General features: G+C 38.6%; 1 protein-coding gene across 2 annotated transcripts; it reads left to right on the forward strand.

Moving 5' to 3' along the window:
* Window positions 1–5429: 5429 nt before the first annotated feature.
* Window positions 5430–15765, forward strand: LOC131336173 (WPP domain-interacting tail-anchored protein 1). Of its 2 annotated transcripts, XM_058371905.1 has the most exons (6): window positions 5430–5522; window positions 9006–9663; window positions 9967–11009; window positions 12974–13132; window positions 14366–14571; window positions 15573–15765. In XM_058371905.1, the coding sequence occupies exons 2-5, from the start codon at window positions 9039–9041 to the stop codon at window positions 14549–14551; spliced, it is 2013 nt and encodes a 670-aa protein (XP_058227888.1). In that variant the 5' UTR covers window positions 5430–5522; window positions 9006–9038; the 3' UTR covers window positions 14552–14571; window positions 15573–15765. The 2 variants fall into 2 exon arrangements, with proteins under 2 accessions (XP_058227888.1, XP_058227889.1); XM_058371906.1 differs by lacking the exons at window positions 5430–5522; window positions 15573–15765 and adding an exon at window positions 5561–5700 and having other exon boundaries at window positions 14366–14846.
* The last annotated feature ends 636 nt before the right edge of the window (window positions 15766–16401 follow it).

Consider the following 16401-nt stretch of genomic DNA (forward strand, 5'->3'; position numbering starts at 1 on the left):
CGCAGTAATGAATCTCATCAGTAAAATGAGTCCTTTCAAAAGTCCATCTATTCCTAATATTCAGTTTTAATCAGCATCTATTCCTAATATTCAGTTTTAATCAGATTTTGGTTCTGTGTTTAAAAGAACGTGAGGTACTGAGGTCCATAGATGGTCTTTAGTTCACAGTTTGCTTTTGCACTCAAAATTGACCAAGTTTCTTAGGAATTGAGAAGCCAGCTGCACCCGGTGCACCAATTATTTTTTTAGCCATGTCAAGCCTATTTCGACGATCATATCCGCTAACTCATTTATCTTAAAAAACGTGGATTTGATCGAGTGTGTTGAATTCATTTTCTTTATACAAAATTTGCTCTAATCAGGTATTGATTAGTATTTGATCAACATAATTATTATTTTGGTCGATGTTCGTGACGAGCTCTACCAAATAAACAGTTTTATGAACCTGAAAAATTAGGAATTAGCTTATTTGCTTGTTGATAACAAAACGAATGCTCAACTATTTTGCGTGTACGTGTATCTATCAATGAGCAAATAGGACAATGAGCTATATATGAACCAAGCAGGCCCTAAGGCTAACGATGCGTTTCTCTTTAAAGTTTCTCCGAGTTGTAATTGTCAGTGTAAAAAAAAATAGTAATTATAGTTGTAATTGTCAATGATATTCTAAATTAATCCCCACAGGCCAGGTTGGTTTGGTGGTCAAGATATGGTACTTAGGAATTTGCTTCCTCTTAAGATTTTTCAAGTTCGAAATATCCTAGGTGCTTTCCGCCTCTTTAGGGCTACTAGAGATTTGCTCGATCATTAATTTTAGGATCCTGAGATTAGTTCAGGTATACGCAAGCTGACTTAGACACCTATTTATAAAAAAAAATGATATTCTAGATGGAATTTGAACTTGGTTTTAAGAGGCAGTTGGTTTCAAATAAGAAAATGAGCTAGAAATTAACGTCATCGCTCGATAAGTTCAAGTGTTAATTACTTGTGAAAGTTAAACACTAAATGCCTTATTAAAATACTCATTACTTAGATTGGTGTTTGAAATTTTTTTAAAAAATAGTAGGAGTAATAAGTGGAGAGAGATAAAGAGAGAAATGTTGGAAGTAGAGGGAATCTATGAGAAATTTTTTGAAAAATTCGTTTTGAATTGTAAAGAGAACAAGGCATTAAAGTACTAGACGTACAAAAATTTACATAGAAATGATTTAACCTTTGTTTGAGCTAAATAAAGAGAGATAACAACATTTGAATGATTTTTTAAAAGGCCAAAGCTTTTAATTCTACTATCTTCCAGAAAATTATTAAATTCCAAAATGCATAAGACAATTGGGACAAAGAAAGTATTTTAATCACTCTCAATGCCTTCACTTAGAATCATACGTATTTGAGAGTTTCCTACCACATATGGCTCAGCCATCAATTTTTTTGGTATCACATTTTAATCTACCATATCTAAGTAACTGGATGAGATTCCTCCTAGATAGCCAGACATTGGCCAGGTTTCGGAAGGGAAGAGAAGTCATGGAAGGAACTGTAGTAATCGGCCACGCAGGATGAAGGGATGGACAAGAAGAAGGATAGTCCAAGTACAGGGTATCTTTTGAATATTGCTGCGTGACATCTCAATATTTGTTGGGGGGTCACGGATGATTTTCAAAAAAATCGGGGAACAGGTAGGGGGTGGATGTGTGTGTATGTCCCCGCCCAGTAACCGCTCCGCTCCAAAATCCTTGTATATATATATACCAGTATATTATTTCTCTCTCTTTCTTTCGCATGTGGACCAAACATCTTTCTTGATGTTTTAGGCGAAAATAGTTAAAATCTTGTGTTGAGTTCTTACATTCCAGTAGTGACATACTTGAAATGACCATGATATGCCAAAAACAAATGATAGCACGTAGATGCCCTTGAATGAATTTGTTACCTTCCGCATGGTTTACTATGTGCTTAAGTGCACATAACATAAACTTTTAGTACTTGATTGATGTAATATATCTAGTCTGTTTTGCTTATGTGTGGGGCTAATGAAGGTTTTGTTTCCCCCTCTCTTTTTTTTTTTTAGTAATGAAACGAATTAATTTTTTTTTTAAGGTTTGGATCTCCGATCGGGGTGGAGATGGAATTGGGTAGGGGTGGGTGGATATCGGGGACGGGGATAGTGGTATCCGCCCTCACCCCACCTAATCGCAGACCATACGTTCCTATGTGCATTAGTTTCATCCTTCTAGGGTGTTGAGATACATCCTATGTTAAAAAAATAAAAAATGGTATGTGGACGTCACCGTTGGTGCCCCATTAATAAGTTTGTCGCGTAATAAGTAATTAGGCACTAATGAACGTCAATGCCACCATTAATTAACAATTAATGAAGTGCTCCTCACCTACCCTAATCAAGTTATTTTTCTTAATTATGATGTAATAAACTTGTGGTTATCGTGATGACAAGTGTAAAACTGCTGAGGTGGTGCTGAACATCGAATCCAGGCAATGCGATTAACTGGTCACTTTTTTCATAGTATTAACTTATGTAATATGGATTCTAAACTCGTGTCTGACATTAGTTTATCGTGATTCATGACAAGGATTAGCAATTAATTTAGAGGAAAGAGAAAGACAGATGTGTTGCTATTGGATGAGACGAGCTCATAAGTAGAGTTTAATATAATCGATCTTACGTAACGGTAGAGTGTGTCTGTACAATTTACAAATCACATAGTGTTATGTGCACATTTTTGCACCATAAAGAGTGTTTCTGCACACGACCTAAATCACGGGAGATTAAAGTGAACTTTGTCCTAGTAGTTGCTTCTAGGATCCAACTCCTCTAACTACTTCCTAAGCGAATGGAACTCAACGGTTGTGTTCAGGGCCTTCGTACAGTCGTGGGTCAATTTTGGATTCACTTGTGATCGAACTGATCATCTTCTTGGCCCCGCAAAGAAGCCTATGCCAATTTCTCTATTTTTAGAGACGTGCAAGATTTTCTTGGCTTAATTTGGACAGCATAGAGGTTATTGACTTATTGTATATGTTTGTAAAAATAAAAATCCGGATAGGTTTAGAATGCAATAAAAGCTAAGAGAAGATCAGATAGCCCACGGTTATTTAGTGATCAACTATTAGTTAGAGTACAGCCCATACAGACAAAATATGTATAGATTGTGAACGGATTTTTTTGTAAGGCTTACCATGAGTCCCATACAAATAAACCAAGCTGTTTATTAAAATGTAAAATATTTTTTCGAGAGTCCCTGCGAAAAATTAGTTCAATTCAATATATATAAGCGCTCGATCCAATGCGTCATTTTCCTCTTATGTAATAAGGTTATAAATACAAGGTAGTCTTTTTGAACCTTTATAAATGCCGGTTATCTGGCTTGTAGATTTTGATCGTCTAAGTTAATGTATGATTTTCCGCTTGAGAAAAAATAAATAAATACAAGGGATTGGTCCCTACTCTCGCTCTATGAATTTGCAGTTCTCTCCCGAAGAGAAGAATGAAGAGGGTAGAAGGCCCACCCACGATTCATAGACTTGAACTTCTTTACGGTTGGAAGTAAGGAAGAAGTTGTGGAGTCCAATCGTGACCGTCCTGTGGGCAGCATGTTCGGAAAAAGGGCGGATCGATGAGCACACTTTTTTGGCAAACGATCGCTCAATTCAGAGTCACTACTTGGATTTGAAGGTCCGACACCCAAGGAACCGAACTTGAAACGCTCGCTGCGTTGTTTGATTTGAAAAAGGTGAAGGCATCAGTCCGTCATAACCATATCTGGGTTCGGGAGCCAGGTTACGAGAGGTCAAGGGTTTTAAGGCACCCTTCTCGCCCAATCTGGAGATCGGTCTCTACTTAGACATTTTGTGAAAACATTTGCGATTCTGTTTGATTTAATCAATTTTTAGCCAATTAGGGCAGGAAAACAGTTAATCAGGGATTAAAGCTGTAACAGTTTGCAGGATGTGATTGAAAAATAGCATGCATGGATGAAATATTGAAAAATAAATGAGATAAAATCCAAAACTGCGATCGGATATCAAAACAGTGTGCCTTTGTATGAATGTGACACGGACAATAGCCAACTTGCATGCATGGATCTACGTGCGTGCAAGCCAACCATCGCGCGACAGACCCATACAATCGCGTGCGAGTTGATATCCCACTAACAGGTTGAATTTTATTCCCTTCTGGGCTCTGGAAGGACCAGTGCACACCTAGGACAAACCAAGCAGTCTATATAGTAGTTGATAGGCAATTCTAAGCAGTTTAAAGACTGAAAAAACTCTACAAATTAACAAAATACCTCATAAACAGTGTGAGGATAAAATAATGGCCTAAGGTCGAGCTATCCGTGCAAGGCCACTCACTGGTCAGAGGCAGACTATCGCGCGCTTATCTCACTCTGGCGCTCGACGGTGCGCCCCGGCGCGCGAGGGATGCGCCCTGGCGCGCGATTGTCTGAGCATTTTAACCAGTGTTTGGTTTACATGTTTCTGGGTTCTGATACATGTCCAGAATGATCCCAGGGGTACTCCAAGACAGCAGAAATGCAAATTAACTACAAAACTAGCAGTTTTTACTAAGGAGAAATGCATGTTTCTGGGTTCTGGTATATGAGCTTGATTTCTGAAGACTGAACTAGATTTTGCTAAATCAGACTTACAGTTCAATCATGCAACTATATGTTGAGCCACCAACGCATTATTTTGGAGACAATAGAATTAACCCAGGATCGTCCCTTCGTGGACATTCGGTAGAATAGGAACGATACATAAAAGATTAGCATGTTCTCGCGATCGAGGAAGTTGGCTTCGTGGAGTTGCTTGTCCCTGTTTACTGTTTTTTTTCTTCTTCTCTCGGTTGGGTTTCTCCTAGTCTAGTTACCTCTACCTTGGACTCTGATTTTCCTCAATCCGGTAGTGGCTTTTGGCAAGTAATATTTTTGGTTCGTGAGTTTGGTGCTGGTGTTGGTTCACAGGTTTGTGAGGTTTTGGCATCAGAACTTGGAAAGTTAAGCCTCATATTTAGTTATTGACTCTTTTTGAGAGTGACAACTTGTCTTTTTGATGTATTCGATTATTTTGTATGATTGACAATAAAACTTTAACTATTTCGACAATAAAAAAGAAGTGTGAGGCCTATGTGATGGCACAAGCCAATAGAGTGCGGGTATTATTCACCCTCTTTGTCGGGGACAAACAAATTTCCGACAAACAAATTTGGACTCGTTTAAAATGTGTCCCGCTTAAAAATGTTACTTTTACCGATTTAAAAAAAAAGAAACCCCGCTTATATAGATTCTTGGCTACCGACCTCCCTAAACATGACCCGCAGAGTGGCCTCTGGCCCAAGACCCAGGCCCATACAACGTATAGCCCCACTGATGACTCACGACATGGGCACGTGGCATGTGCTTGGTTTGAGATTATCAAGGCGCACTAATTTAGTTACACATACACTCTCTCTCTCTCTCTCTCTCTCTCTCTCTCCTCCCTGTGCCGCGCGAAGTTTCTCAAAGGTAACATTCCTCCCCGATCGTTTTTCGGATTTCTGTTTGTAATCTACGGACTCATACGGCCCTACTTTCCAATCCTCAGCAGAAATTTTCTTCTCTCCCTCCTCGATTAATTGAGAGAAATTGATTTCGGTTTGAATTGATCAGTAAATATCTTCATTCACATTGCAAGTTTTTTGAGGTCGGTAGCTGATGTCGGTCGCTTCTTCTAATCGACTGGATAGTATTAATTTCTGATTTAGGTTGATGTTTCTCTTTGGCTTTGTTCTTGTAAGTTATACAACATTAGATAGACAAAGAAATCAGAAAAAAATCTTATCTATGTGTATAATATACATAGTGTTTTTTCTTGAACTGTATGTGTGTACATATTTAGGTTTTTATTTTTCAGCGCTTGGGAATTGCTATTCCTGGGACTTCTTAATCTGAAGTATTGAATTACTGGAAAAGGATAGAATGTAAGAAGAAACAGAATCCCGTTCGACGATGGACGATTTAGGCGAATGACATTCCATCGAGAGGCTAGGACATGAGCATTTCGTTTCATCACGGAATCATTTTAGTTGTTGCCTCAGTAGTGAAAAAAGATTGGAGTACCCTGCCACTAAATTGAAAGATTGCTTTTCGATAGAAACTGTTAAGAGAACTATTTGCAATAAGCTTTGACAGTTGGAGCATGTGAAGCAATACTGTAGTATCAACTTGAAGGTCTAACAATGACCACTTCGGCTTATGGAGATGAAAGGGAGATCACGGAATATTTACTTGACTGTGGGAATTATCATATAGTGGACTCTCCCAAGACATTTCTTTTGCTTTTTATTCCACTTAATTGTTCTTTATTATTATGCTGATGGCAAGTGGAATAAAAACCCGAGTCTTCCTGTTTTGTCATCCAGCTTATGTTCTTCATGTAGCATTCAGACCGAATGACTTTAAAACTACGTTGATACTTCCACTAGCTATTGGTGATGTATTAGGCATCTCTGTTTTCCCTCACCGTATGGGCTAGTATGTTTCTAATTAATTTTGTTTTTCCTCTTTTGTTTTGGGTGGGGGGGGGGGGGGGGTGGTTAAGCTGTCAACTACACATTTTGCCTTTCAAGGTGATGGAGCGCCATTGTTCATGCTATTTGAACAATTGAACTCCTTTTAAAGTGACCATTTTTTGGTTGGCATCTTGAGCAATTCAATGGCTCTTGATAGTGAAATATATTTGACGGTGCGCATTAGTTTTGTTTGCTATGTGCTCAGGCAGGAGCAGAGCCAGAATTTTTGGTTAGTGGGGTCAAAAGTTAGATTCATATGCAATATATTTTTTCTACGCACAAGTCCAGAAATAACTGAAGTAAGAGGTTAATTATTAAGATCGATATGCCCTAATAATTATTTTTTGCCTCATAATTGGCCTTTAAAGACTTGTTATATTTGAAAAATAATGCATGATAGTCTCATTTCTAGCACTATCAACCTCAAAAAGAAGAAAATGCTTGAGATTTCTATGCATTTAAAACAAGTTGGAGCAATTTAGAATTTTTTTGTGGGGTCAAAATAGCAAAATTGGGTTGCAAATTATCAAATATTCTTGTGAAAAATCAGAGTGAGTGGGGTCACTAGACCCCCCTTGTCTCTTATTGCCTCTGCCTATGTGCTAAGGGTATGTAGTGAAGTACTCTAAAAAGCGAGGGTTTAGGCTGTGATAAGCTCACCTTTAACGGAATAAAGGGGTTGTGGTAAGATTCACTGTTTCATGACTTGGAGGACCTTTGATATTTAGTCAATACGGATTAGGCTATTAGAATCTATATAATTCTTTAATTGCAGAGAGTGAGTATTCAGTTCATTTTGTTCTTCTAGTTTACAATCCTGTCACTTTATTATGCCTGATGACAATATTGCCTTTTTTGCTGTTGAGACTTGAGAGAGATCTAAAGCATTCTAACATTGAATGCACAATTGAGTTTTAGACATACATTAGAGTGATATATATTTAAAATTCCATCTTGAACACTTCCTGAAGGCTTTTTTTTTTTTGCAAACTATGATTCTGAAGCACATTTAAATGAGAATCTTGCTACATTTACAGCCTTGACTGTTTTGCATTTCAAATACTTCAACTTCCATTTTGGTAAATCATCTTATACAAGTTAATGAATACTTATAGTCTACTGGTTGTAGGAATGCGTGTTCTGACTCGGTATGCTGGATTGTTCAAAATAGTGTGATCTGACGAATACACTATTTGGTGTACCTCCAGTCCTTGACTGTTTCTTCTTGTTATTGGGTCTTCTTCATACGTATGGATTTTGTGTCCATGTTGTATCATCCAGTTGTCATGATAATGCACATTAGAAATAGATCATTTGTCTGGTGAGTTTGGATAACTTTTGATGTTGTACGAATGAAAAAGGTTGTTAACATCTATTATGAGGTGTCGGCGCTATGCATCTGAAGCATTTTATCCATTATGAACACAAGTGGATAACATGAAATTAAATGCGTGTTAACCTGATTTAATTTGTTGTCCAAATTTACTAGAATTTTGTAGCTCCAGTTGTATTGGTGCCAGCTTTACATTGACAGATGGGAAGGAAATGATGGACTAATGCTGTGTAACATCTACTTACATTGCACTACATCGCAATGTGAATCAACACAGTATGCAGTAATGCAGTAGATATTTGAAAAAAAGGAGAGGTGAATTATGAACTTTGGCATGGTGTATTTGGATTGGCAGATATTTTTTTGGGCCTGGGCTACTTGTTCCCTGTTTCTTTTTGGACTGACTTTAGAGTTTTGGTTGCAACAAGAAGGCGAAGATGTTGTGGAATTGTGTAAAATTTTCCCTCCTTTGGGTTATTGATTTGGAGCCCAATGCTAGGGTCTTCAAAAATAAGTTTGAGAATATCAAGTCAATTGGGGGATAGATTATGTCTTCTTCTCACATCCGGGGGATAGAGTATGACATTTGTCACCTTTTGGGGGATTAGTTTCTCCCCCTTTTACAGGAATTCCATTATTGTTGATATCTGGAGATTAGGGTGTTGTTTGATTGTAGGGAGTATTTTGGTGGATTTGTATAGACTCTGGAGAACCGTTTTGCTTCTTTTACTTCTTTCACATTAATAAACCTCTTTGGTTGGCGGTGAAAAAGAAAGAAAGAAATTTTTGTAGGCACCGTTGTATCTTGTTCTTGTTCCTCCTTCAACTGTTTCTCTTCTTCTGTAAATAGGAAACCCTAGCCAAGTATTTTAATAATGAACAATTGCATACTTTTGGGAAATTCCAGTTGTTTTCCCCTTTTTTGATACTATTACTTTATTCTCTCTCTCTCTCTCTCTCTCTCTCTCTCTCTCTGTGTGTGTGTCTGCCGCGCAAACACGAAGACTTTGACTCCCTCCTTTTGGAGAACGAGTTCCCCTTTGGGAAAGGATTCTCTAATTTGTTTAAATAGAGGAATGAGCGCCCGTCTTCTTCTTTCCTCAGGTTTTTAAATAAGAGAATAACTGGACCATTGGGATGGATGAAGATGCTGTTCATCAGGCCAGTGCTCCTAATGAAGACATCAATACTGCAGAGCCAGAGGCAGAGTTAACTAATATCGACTCACTTGATAGTATCGTTACTAATATCGACTCACTTGAAAGTATGGTTACTAATATTGACTCACTTGAAAGTATTGCATCTAGTGGTGATTTAGTGCAAATAGTTGGAAATACAAGCGAGGTTCTTACAAGAGTTGAACTAGATCTAGCATGTTTTTCAGAGAAGTTGGTTAACTTAAACATTCTTATGATGCACATAGCAACAAGGGAAAGTGATTTTGAGGCTTTTGTATCGGATAAAGAGGATATCTGTGGTGATTCTATTATGAAGGCAATGGAATTTAATCTCTTGTCTGGAGTTTTGGACTCGGAGGTCAGTGAGCTCGATAATTTCATGTCTACTATCCAGTCAGAGATTATAAAGGCCCGTGAGACTGTCTATTCACGCAAGAACTTGGGACAAGCATTGGCGGAGATGGAGGATAAACTGCATGATTCTGAGGAGTCATTAAAGCAATCACTAGACCAGGTTTCTGAATTAAGGGTGCAATCTGCCAACTTCCAGAGAATCCTGTCAAGTTTTGGTGTTGAAGAAAACTGTAAGCCACTTATCTTTGAGTATCTCTGCTTCATTTACTTTACTTTTGTAGGAGAAAAATGGTCAAATTCTTTCTTGTGCCAAAAACTATCTGGCTAATTTTTGGTAACCAGCATGAACCAAAAATGTTTTCAGATTGCATCCATCTTAAGGTGGTCCTCATTGTGAAGCTTTTGTTAGTTAGGCTCTAAAAGAGGAAAATGCGGACGAGTAAGTTTTGTGGATGTATGACATTCTCATCTTTGCTGGCAAAAGACTGAAAAATTGTTACTCACACTCTAATGATACACATGCATGTTGGCAGGGAAAGGTGAGAAGGGTGGTGGCATTTTAGGAAGTGGTGAGTTTTTGGATCACAATGCAAAGATCAAAATGCAGACTGCTGAACAACAGAGGCATTTCCTGAGGATGTATGAGAAATCTTTGGCGAGAGAGTTGGATCTTGAGAAGAAGGTAGGCGAGTCAAAACAAAGTGAGGAAGAAATGAAATTCAGGTTGTACTCTTCAGAACAAGATGTTTTCTACATGGAAGAAGCAGCAGCAGTTGTTTGGGAAAGGTTGTTTGAGGCAGAAAATGCTGCTGAGGTCCTGATGGGAATTTCAAAAGAAACATTGGGTCAGCTTCAGATTGCTCAATTCAATCTTAATGGTTCATTTCAACGTGAAAAAAACTTGAGATTGGAGCTTCAAGAATCATTAGAAAAGTTGAAAGCTAAAGACCATAAATTAGCCCTTGCTGATTCTGAGGCCTCCACTTTAAGGGAGAAGGTGAGTTCACTGGAGAAGCATCTGAAAGAATCTGAGCTTAAAATTGAGAAGGGAGTTGAGGATCTGAAGGAAAAAAATTCTAGTGCAGAAAGCAGGGCTGAGAGTGCAGAAGCCAAGTGTAAATTGCTAACAGAGACTAATATGAAACTAAATGAAGACTCAGCCCTTCTTAAAAGTACCTCTGAGAAGCTTGATTCACTTGAGAGGCAGTTGAGAGAATCTGATATTCAGCTACAGCATGCATTGGTATCTGCTGAAGCAAGTCAGGAGAAAGAAAGCATGTTATACTCTACAATCCATGACATGGAACATTTAATTGAGGATCTAAAGTCAAGGGTTTCTAAAGCTGATTGTCGGGCTGATAGTGCGGAAGAGAAGTGTATTACTTTATGTGAGTCCAACTCAGACCTCAATGACGAACTGAGATTTCTAAGGAGTAGATTGGGATTGTTGGAGGCATCTCTGCATCAAGCTGAAGAAACTAAAATGGCAACGGCAAAGGACATTGGTGTTCGGACTAAGGTGATAGCAAATTTGGTGATGCAACTGGCCCTTGAAAGAGAACGCCTTCACAAGCAGGTTTTGATCTACCATGTCGATCTTCTTCTATATATGCCAAATTGATTGTAAACACACACACAAGAAAAATAAAAACAACACAACAACAACAACAAACAAAGCAAAGGAAAAGAAAAGCACCTCTAATGAAGTGGTTGCCAGTTGATTAGTTTAAGTGGGTAACTTATGCTTCATTGATAGGGCTTCATAGAGTAGTTAATGAGGTTGGTTTGGTGAGCAGTAAGGAAAATCAGCCTGATTTGGCAGCGGGATTGGGATTGTTGTGTATCTGCTCCTACCTTACCTGGCAGGCTGGCATACTTCTAAACGAAAATTAGAGTATTTCTGAGCTTTTGGAATTCAATGGTTGTAATCTCGTGTTGTTCTTGATGAGGCTGAATAAAAGGGTGAACTATTCAATCCCCGAAGTCCTGCATTGTTGGAACTGAAGCCTGAGGATCTTAGCCGTGTAATTTATGTGGTTGGTACAAGAAACTCTTCTGACCTTTGTCACTGTTGAAAGGGAAGGTAAAGAACAGAGCCGGTCATCCTGACCTTAGCCGCATAGATAACGTCTATTTTTCAGATAAGAGTGTCGTTGGAAATACAGAAGGAAATGTGGAATTTTTAGGTCAATTGACTTACTGAGTATGCATGTTGGACCCTTGACTATTGGTGGTACCTTGATCACATAATTATGACGCAGTTCTATGTTTTAACACCCACTTGGGCACGTCAATCTTTGCTAGCTTGCTACTCACTCCATCCCTAAATAAATGTCCGGACCGCAAACCTAAGCCTCTAAAAGGATGCATTTTTTTCATTAAAAAATTCAAAGTTTTTTCACATATCAATAGATATCAATGAGTTCTTTCAAGTTATGAAAAAAGTTTGAACTTTTTAACGAAAAGAATACATCCTTTTAAAGGCTTAGGGTTGCGGGCCGGACATTTATTTAGGGACAGAGGGAGTACTAGCTTGGTCAGGGTAGTTGTTTCTCAGGTAGGGCTTCTGACATGTTCTACCCCTCTGTGGTGAAAAACTGACTTCCAGGCGGTTCCAGCCAACTCCCTTTACACTATGTGCTTATTACTGTGTTCCTTTCAAATTCATTTTGAGTTAAGATGTTTGTACATTTGCCATTAACAACCACAACTGACTTCAAATGCCGAATAATGATAATCATCCCTTCCAATGTGGATGTTTGTACATCAGTACATGCCACTTAAATGCATATTATATTCCTAGCATTTGGGGGAAACCTTAAGCATTACATTTTTGCACCGTATTATTACCGTCTTTCACAAAGGTCATCACTATATCCTGACACAAGGTTTGGTGTCAGGTTTTTTTTTTTTTTTTTTTTGTCTCATTTGGTCTTTATAATTGCCAATATGAGTGTGTAGAACTTACCGTAAACCATGTTTGGAATTCCTTGAGTAGAAAAAACGTTCCCAAACGAGTTCTGTACTTGGTATAGCCTATATCCGTGAACTTGGGGGGTAAATTAGACAACTACACAAAAATCCCACTTTCAGAGGTAGACTTATTCACACTAAACAGTAACTAAGGATTGATATTCAGGAGCAAAATGCAGTGGAAAGCACCCCTCAGGAGTAAGCCATGCTCGGTTCCTGGGTTTGAGCCCTGGGATCCCTGCCCCTCTTCTGACCAAATAAGAGTGGCTAGAGACACTGTTAATTTTCAAAATTTCAAACACAGTGGGAAGAAACACTGGGTTAGCTCATCTATATTGGGTTTTTTTATTCTGAAAAACATACTTTTCAGCCTTAGCTTTGTGTACAGCTCGCAGGCTTTTTGATTTCCCTTGCTCACCCCTTTTTCAGTAGTTCTTCTACAAAGGGCCTTTCGGAAGTTTAAAACAAAATAGGGATACAATGGGGTTATCCATGGTTCAATTCAGTGAATCAACTATTTATACCTGATTCTTCAAGTAAATTTGCTGCTTGGTGTTTGTACGCCAGATATCTTCACTTGAAAGAGGGAATAAAATATTGTTACAGCAAACTGACAAGGATCCTTCTAGAAGTGTGAGGCACGATGGTAGAGGACATGGTTTCAGTAGTGCAACTTGTGAGATAGAACCTGAAGAAGCAAGTAATTTCACAGCTAGAAGTGTTGAGGTAAGTGTTCTGTCTGATATTTAGCCTGCTACTTAATTTGTTGAATTGTACATCCAAGATTGTGTTTGGAGATATTGTTACTTTGTTGCAATTGTCATTGAAGAGATGCCTTTCCCTTCAATACAACTGAAACCATTTGTAGGATTTCCTAGCTTCTTTGACATTGACCTAGTTAGTAGCTTCTGCTTTCAAAATAGTAGGAGAAGCCATTTTTAAAGAACTTGAAGTTAACCTTGGTCAAAGAACAGATCTATTTCTTAGTGCTATGCAATTATTTGGTGTTTTCTGGAAACTGGCTCTGTATATTTCTATTGAAAAACAATACATGACTGGAATATTGTTAAATAATCCCATCAACATGTTGGAGCTTACTTTCTCTATAACTTGTGCAGCCTGGTGAATCTGAACATTTAACTGGTTAGTACGAGAGATTTTTCAGTGCCGAGCGGGTATATCCCACGTGGTACCTGCTCGGCGCATCCGAGCCGTCCGATACACTTTTGGACGGCTCGGATTGAAACCCTCTCTCCTCTCACCCCAATACTTTCTCTCTCCTTTTCTCTCTCCAAATCTGAGCCGTTCAAAAACGAAATGGATGGTTCGGATGCGCGAGCGGGCACCACGTGGTACCCGCCTGGCACTAAAAAAATTTCCGGTTAGTACAGTGACAGAAGTTGTGCTTTAGCCTTTCTTATATAGGATTTTATCTTGTCCATCTCTGAGTGATTCCGATGAGTCATTCATGAAGAGTCAAATTTTCTGATTGTTCTCTTCTCCTGTATAGTAGTTTGATTGTAAAGTCTTCTTATTCTGTAGAATTTGTCTTTGTTTCTCTATGAAACCTCCTTCCATTCCCGAGCGGCCTAGTTGTGAATTTTCTTTGCCAGTTTTCTCATGTTATCATCTTACATGGCATATGCATATGTTGCTGAGAACTCCAGTGATTGGGCCCTCATGCTAGTTCTGAATTTAATTCTTTGACTAAGATCATGTCTGAAAATGCTTTGTTTACTATTATGTGCTTTGTACACGTGACCACTCGACTTAAACCAAGAGTGACCCTCCTGCATAATTTGTTTACAGAATTGCTGTACAGAATGATGTAGCTGTATTTGATCTATTCCTAACAAAAATTTTGTTTACCAAGGATTTTGCGCTTCTGCATAAGTCTTGTGGTGAAGGAAGTATGAATGGAGTAGCATTTGTGCTTTAGCATCTTTGTTTGATTTACAGGTGGGCGAAGGACCACATAATATGCCTGTTGGTGAGGCAAAATTGGGACCGGCAGATTCTGCATCCAAGCTTGAGACTGTGAGGAATATCGATGCAAGACAGCTTAATTTGAAGTACAGTTTTATGGCGGCTCTCACACTTGCGATTGCAGCATTGACAGCTTTTGTGTTTCAGCGTCCACAATGACAATGATGATAGTGATGGTGGTCCCAGCTTAGTTGCATGGACCTTCAACTATGCCCACGTTTTTTCGACGGAAACGCGTTTCTGCGTTCCCGTCGAAGGAAACTCTAAGAAACTCGTCCCAATGACGGCGGGAACTCGTTCCTTACCTATACGGGAACTTACACGCAATAAACGGTTGAGAGATTTACCATTCAAGCTGCAATTGGTACCTTTAAAGTTATTTTGTTTTTGTTGGTGTGCACATCTGATAATTAACCTTCTAGATTCTTACTAATGCCTTTAACTTTTATGCCTATTTAATATGCACAAGAGCTCTATTGTGTAATCATGTGCTACAATTAAAATGTTGAAATATAATTAGAAACTTAGAGCATCCGCATTGTAATAAGCAAATTGATGTGAATAAGCAAACTTAATAATAATACTCAAAAAACACCTTACATTATAATAAGCAAAGTTACATGTCTTTTAGCAAATAACCAAATTTCACCCATTCCATAACCAAATTTAACAACTTTTATCAATAACCAAAACTCAATAATCAAACCCAATAACCAAACTCAAAACTCAATAACTCAAAAACACAGCATGTTGGAATCGTCTCATCGAGACGAATAATTTGGTGTGGTCGGATGCGTGATTGGAACTCATTTACGATTGAATATAGGCGCATTGTGTATTGTGGGATTTTTTTTGGTTAGGGATGCAAAAATAACCAATGTGGAAATAAATGTTAAATTTGATTATGAATTAAATGGATAATCAAATGCTAACGTGACACATTTTGATTATTGATTTTGATTATTCCCATTGCGGATGCTCTTATAATTTTAATAATAATATTTTATGTGGTAAAATAATATTTTTATATTGACATTTAACAATATAAAATTCTAAAATATATTTATAATTTTAATAATTTTTCCTAACCGCTCCCAATGGCGCTCCCACACTTCTATGATCATCCACTCCCCCGTCCCCGCTCCCGCTTCCGTCCCCGCTCCCGCTTCGTGTAACTAAGGTCCCAAGTCATCAACAAACTTCGTGTGCTTTTTCAAAATGGACGTCCTTGAATGTTACCGCAAATTTTGCAACTTTCATTCAGGGCTTCTTCTCGCTTCACTTCACTTCAATTTTTGTTTTTTTTTCTTTTGTTTTGTTCTGTTTTCATCATACCATACACGCATCTTGTTTTACTAGCAAGCCTATTTTCAGTGCTGTTCTTCAAAGTTGTTCATAGGGAGTATTTTCGTACTTGAAGTCTACTGTTTTGCTCGTCTCCACGGGCCTTGATAGTTGGTAAGCTCCCATGGTGCTTGGTCCGACGAAGATCACAGTCGGGGACACTCATCGACGGAATGGTTAGCCCAATCTCCTTCCAGAGGTATGTTCGGTGATGCTCATCGATGGAATGGTTAGCCCAATCTCCTTCCAGAGTGGTTAGCCCAATCTCCTTCCAGAGGTACGTTCGGTGATGCTCATTGATGGAATGGTTAGCCCAATCTCCTTCCAGAGGTACTGGTTCATCTGCTACCTATAGAAGAAAGAGATGGGGCTACTCCTGCAGTTCAATAGTTTTATCAAGCGTGATCTTGACCAAGCACAATGGTAGATTTCCAAGGATCAAGACCAACGGCAGACGAGCGGAACTTGGGAAAGGAAGGTTACTGGGAAAGAAGGCTAGTAGGAATCGGATTGCTAGAACAGTTTTGTGCAGTGAATGGGTTGTGACAGTCTTGTAGAAAATGTTTAGAACGTTACTTTCGCTCGAGATCGCGAGGGCTTGGGGAAATAGAAAACAATGTAGTGACCTCTGATCTGTATTGGGGGATATGCTTTTTTTCAGTATA

This window comes from Rhododendron vialii, chromosome 8a (assembly GCF_030253575.1).
Source record: "Rhododendron vialii isolate Sample 1 chromosome 8a, ASM3025357v1".
NCBI classification, from domain to species: Eukaryota; Viridiplantae; Streptophyta; class Magnoliopsida; order Ericales; family Ericaceae; genus Rhododendron; species Rhododendron vialii.

What these genes read in the sequence shown, in the direction of transcription:
- LOC131336173 (XM_058371905.1), top strand. Translation starts at nt 9,039, where the DNA reads ATGGATGAAGATGCTGTTCATCAGGCCAGTGCTCCTAATGAAGACATC. An exon ending in TTTTGGTGTTGAAGAAAACT is followed by an intron (nt 9,664 to 9,966) that starts GTAAGCCACTTA and finishes GCATGTTGGCAG; the next exon opens with GGAAAGGTGAGAAGGGTGGT. An exon ending in GAGAACGCCTTCACAAGCAG is followed by an intron (nt 11,010 to 12,973) that starts GTTTTGATCTAC and finishes TTTGTACGCCAG; the next exon opens with ATATCTTCACTTGAAAGAGG.